The following is a 5,247-nucleotide window of genomic DNA, read 5'->3' as shown; positions in this document are numbered from 1 at the left end:
ACTACACAACATTACAGCGAACCTAAGATATTCCCCTCAGTAACCTGTGAATAAGGCTAGCCACCATTTTGGAGTGGGACCCCTAACACTCGTGTCAAAATCAAGGCCCGGGGGCCGAATCCGGCCCTCCGGGTAATTCTGTCCGGCCCTCCAGATCATTTTATTTTATTGCGATTAATGACCCGATGTTATCTTGACAAAGTATATTTTTATGGAGGGTAAAATATTGAAAGTTACTTAAGGTTTAAGTTGATTTATTCTGGAGTAAAATTCCTGCCGTTTTATTATTCATATGTAAAAAAAGTTACAGTTTTAACATTTTAAAAATTGTCATTCTGCTTGATTTTTGGATTGTTTTGGCATTTACTAAGGTTTTATTGGCTATTTTGGAGTTTAGCTAATGTTTCAGCTACATGCTAGCTGTTTTGACTAATTTAGACTTTCTCTGTTTTTTAGGCTGTTTTGGAGTTAGTTTAATATTTACACACTAATTATTTTTGGCTAATTTAGGCTTTTCTGATCTTGCCCCCATGTGGGATTAAGTTTGACACCCCTGGTCTAGCAGAACGTGGCGTCATTATATTCTTTTACAGAGACGGAGGCTGATAAAGAAATCACTCGTCCACACAGATCTTTAGAAAGCAGCTGGATTTTAAAATACATGTTGATTTAATCACTGTATTAATCACCAGAGAAGTCTGTGTGAAGCCTGAAGGACTGGAGAAGTTCTGATACCGGGACTCAAAAAACAAAAACAAAACTGGTTTAATTTATTAGTTCTTCCGCCCAATCTCTGAATAATCTCATGAACATGGAGACACGATTACCAACGTTTTTGTGGAGCTCTTTAAAATAAATAGATTTTTATTCATTTTAAGCATGTAGAACAAAACATTTAGAACACTACAAAATAATACAAATTAAGTAAAATAAAACAGTCAAACTAAACTCAAAAATACATGTTTGAAAAGGGGATAAGCATAAGCCGATGCTAATTTAAGCCTACTCCTCCATATTCAACATAATTATATTTTCTCTTTTTCCACAATATGCATTTCACTACAAATAAATAGATATTTCATAACTTTTGTTCATCCATCTTGTATTTTAAAAGCAATTTCTCTTTAAGTTTGAAAGTAAATTGTTGCATTGATTGTATTACTTCTCAAGGCTATTCCACAGTTTAATTCCACACACTGACACACATACTTTTCCCAATTGTTCTAACTCTTGGTTGTTTAAAAATACTGTATCCTCTCAGAGAGAAATCTCCTTCCCTTTGTGTAGATAGTTTCTGAAGTAAAACCTTATTACTGGCTTTATAGAGGAATTTTACTGTATAAAAATGTAACAAAATGCTAGAAAATCTCATATATTTTTCTTTCTTGCCTTTTCAATTCAAGAAAACATTTTTATCTTATTTTATTTTGAAGAGAACTACTGTCAAAAAAAGTAAAGTTGTTTTATATTTTACAGGAAAACATACAATTGCCATATTGTAATTATTGTAAATATTTAATCTAAATATTGTAATGACCACAAAGATAAATAATCTAATAAAATGCATATTTTTCTTGAGACTTTGTGTCTCTCGTTGGGTTGTTGTCAGGGATAACTGGCTCTTTTACTGTGAAAGGTTCCCTGTCTTAGATGTTTCCTGTGGGGTATCTGTCTGAACGTGGTCCTGCAGCAGTGTGGTGACGGGACATTCCATCCGAGCCTTTCTGTCCTTTTCTCTGTGGCTGCTGATGTTCCGAGGCTGTCTAAAGTCTGTTAGACCTGAAACCCTGAGGCATGCTGTAGATACGCTCCTCCTGCTCGACCCCCCCCCAATGGAAATGAAGTGACCTGGCTGAAACTGAATGACACATACGAACCTCCTGCATGGTCTGTTTGATCGTTTGTTTGTTGAGAAATAAACTAGTCAGCCACAGTTTTGTTTCCGGGTGAATGACGGCGTGTTCAGACGTCTGACCTGCAGTCAGGGACAACGGCAGCTCTATGTGCAGATTTGACAGGAGCACAAATACACAACATTCCTTTAGGAGAAGCAAACATGTTACATTCTCCAGATACTCCCCGCAAATGAGAAGAACAAGCAGCAATAGAAACAAATCTTAGTGTGACGGTTAAATTCTCGCCTCCAGGATCTCACCGCTCTGGCTAAAGAGCTGAGAGAACTGCGCCAGGGGGAGGAGACCAGCCGCCCGCCCGCCAAGGTGACGGACTACTCCTCGTCCAGTGAGGAGTCCCACAGCAGCGAGGATGAGGAGGGAGAGGGCGGAGCTAACGACGGGACCGTGGCCGTCAGTGACATACCGCGCATCATGTGAGAAACTTCATTTCTGCTTCCTGTTCAGAAAAGGTTTGGTTGATTTGACTTTACATTGACTGTATAAGAGAACTGGACTGAGTGAGTGTGACATCACCAAAAGAAAAAAGGTTTACTTCCTGCTACAACCATATGAAGTCAATTCAGTCGCTTCTCCATTGAAATCTATGTTGGAGCCAGCAGGTACTTCCTGTTTGGAGTCACTCAGTCCAGTTGTCTTATGCAGTCAGTTGTTTCGAGTCAGGTTTGTTCTGCTTATGTGTCTTGGGGATGTTTCAGAAGAACAAATGAAATAGTCTCTGAAAACTGAAGCATGAATTAGTAAATCCAGAACCAACCTAAACTGGACAAACTCTAAGGTAGATGAATAGATAAATACATGCGGGGAACTCTAGTTAACTGGGAGAGAAACAGCTGACCCGATCACTAACCAGCATTGGTAACTAAAACTGGCTGTGATCATGAATCAGATCTTTATTCCTGGAAAACAAGACCACTTTATTGGCAAACTTAGTCCCAACTGCCCTTATCTTAAGTCGTAGACCGTAGCATGAAAAAGTTCTTGCATTTTTTATCTATGGCCGTGCTGCGGGCGACCGGTCACGCATCACCTATGCAGGACACAAGGGTAAGTAAGGCTGAGACGCAGACGTGTAGTACGGATTGTTCATGTGTGTACTGTGAAGATCCTGACTGTTAGAAATGAGAAAAACAGACAATCAGAGTGTATTTTGTGTGATCATCCTACAGGAGTCCTACCGGGACTTACTGGATGAATCACGTGCACACCACGTGCATGCATAATTTTCAGTAAGGGGCCTGTGATCGTACCTTACTAGAGCGTGGTGTAAGGACACCGTACGACAGCATCACGTCAATACTCCACAATACACGTACAACTATGGTACATTCCTTTTTCATGACGTCACTTGAGGTGGCCGTACAAGCAGCAAGACATTCCTGCGCTCCCATTAGGATGCGACCTTTCCCCTCTATGACCTTTTACCAGCCCTGAGGCACCTGTGCATGTCAACCCCGTACAGGTGACCAAAGCAAAAACACCTGTGGGATCAGAGGTCTAAGGTGTTTAGGATGTTCTTTTAAAATTTGATTTTTGCAGGTTATTGACAAATGTTTAAATAACAAAGTGTACACAGATAAAAAAATCCTCTTCAAAATGGAAAAGCAGCCATTAATGCAGGGGTCCCCAAACTACAGCCGCGGGCCGCATATTAAAATATTCAGCTCTTTTCATGCTAGTTTTTTCAACTGTTACGTTACTAAAGATTTCTAGGCGCATATACCTTATGTTTCAGCTGCATGCTAGCTGTTTCAGCTAATTTCGGCTTTTTTTCAGTTTTTTAGGCTAATCTGGAGTTTTGCTAATATTTTAGCCCTATGCTAGCTGTTTTGGTTAAATTAGACATTTTACCAATGTGTTTGGCTAATTTGGCATTTAAATAATATTTCAGCTACATGCTAGCTGTTTCGGCTAATTTTGGCTTTTTCTCAGTTTTATAGACCACTTACGAGTTTAGCTATTATTTTTTTTTCTTAATGCTAGCAGTTTTTGCTAATTTAAACGTTTTTCCGGTTTGTGCGAGCTTCAGTGTTTTCAGCTATCAGCCTCAGCCATTTCAGCTATCAACATCTGTGTTTTCAGCCATCAGCTTCGGTGTTTTCAGCTATCAGCTTCAGGTTTTTAGTGATCAATTTCAGCACTAGCATTTTCAGCGGCCACATTCAGCTTACAGCTTTCACACTAGTAGTATCACAGGTAATGCTATATATCTATTTTTTAAAATGCAAAAGCAAAACTTTTTTCTATTAAGATTACAAAAATGAGTTATTTAAAATTTGGCTTTCTGGAAAACCGTAAATCTTGACGTTTTAGGCTGTGATTGTTACTGTTTCTGTTAGCCTACAAACCGACCCCGTCTTCACATCAGAGAAGAAAACAGTTATGTGGCCCTCAGGAGACAAGGTTTGGGGACTCCTGCGTTAAGGGAAGCCGGGATTGATGTGATACTGCCAGATCACAGTCCAGAGCTGACCTGCTTCAGAGGGTTTCTCTGGTGAGGAACGAAGAAGAAACCCGCTTCTTTCTGTCTTTCAGGCCTCCTGCAAGTCAGAGCACAAACGAGTCCTTCGGGGTCACGGAAGGCCACAACGACACCCATGGAGACTCGTACGGAGACAGATCCAAGGACAGCACCCTGATGGTGCGAGAGGTGACAGGCATTTGCCAGCTTTATTTCCTGACCCTCACCTGCACAGACTCACCTGAGCTGTGGTTAATAAACCTGTGGTTTATATGATTGAACATTATTGACTGTTTAACTTGTTAAAGTCTCACTCCGATCGATCTATTTTTTTCCAAAGCGTTCCCACTGCTCTTTTAATTATGATTATGCTGTTTTAGCCAAAATCAATACACTTGTGTCATTTTCTAAGACATAGTTTCATTAGAAATGCCACGAGATCAATTTAAAAACACATTTTCAATCGGAGTGGGCCTTTAACAGCTTTAAGTCTCCTGCAGATGGATGATGGAGGAGATCATTGAATACTGAGAAAATCTTTTCTTTTATCTTTTCAAAGTTAATTTAATAACACTATAATATTAGTACATGGAGTTCAAATGTTGATTGTTGTCATGGTAACAGTTTAACGAGTTCCTGTCGTTATGAGTCAACTTCACAGAAACGCAATCGTAACCTGATTAAATCAACTTTAGAGACCAGTCGTGTTTATTCACTAGTGTGTTTTAATACTAGTTTATGAAAATGTACTTATAGCTCTACTAGTAGCAAGAAGAAAAAAAATATATGAATTTGATCTCCATTTAAATTGATTGGAAGTTTTTTACCCTTTTTTTATATCTATTATTTTTGTTGTTTCTATATAGATAAATC

The 5,247-nt window shown here is 39.1% G+C and overlaps 2 protein-coding genes across 14 annotated transcripts in view; both read left to right on the top strand.

Moving 5' to 3' along the window:
- The window catches only part of mon2 (MON2 homolog, regulator of endosome-to-Golgi trafficking), a 448,157-nt gene that overhangs the window by 266,358 nt on the left and 176,552 nt on the right, over nt 1–5,247 (top strand). The gene's annotated exons all lie outside the window — the stretch shown is intronic.
- Nucleotides 1–5,247, top strand: part of tnikb (TRAF2 and NCK interacting kinase b) — a 68,438-nt gene that overhangs the window by 51,288 nt on the left and 11,903 nt on the right. For 9 of the 10 annotated variants that reach the window (XM_024282094.2, XM_024282096.2, XM_024282097.2 and 6 more), the window contains 2 exons: nt 2,148–2,329; nt 4,449–4,563. In XM_024282094.2, the coding sequence (XP_024137862.1) occupies nt 2,148–2,329; nt 4,449–4,563 (297 nt within the window). The remainder of the gene's footprint in view (nt 1–2,147; nt 2,330–4,448; nt 4,564–5,247) is intronic. The other variant, XM_024282095.2, reaches the window with a different exon arrangement.

This window comes from Oryzias melastigma, linkage group LG6, assembly GCF_002922805.2.
Source record: "Oryzias melastigma strain HK-1 linkage group LG6, ASM292280v2, whole genome shotgun sequence".
In the NCBI taxonomy this organism is placed as follows: domain Eukaryota; kingdom Metazoa; phylum Chordata; class Actinopteri; order Beloniformes; family Adrianichthyidae; genus Oryzias; species Oryzias melastigma.
The sequence above is the reverse complement of the archived record's forward strand: the minus strand, read 5'-3'. Positions and strand labels throughout refer to the sequence as shown.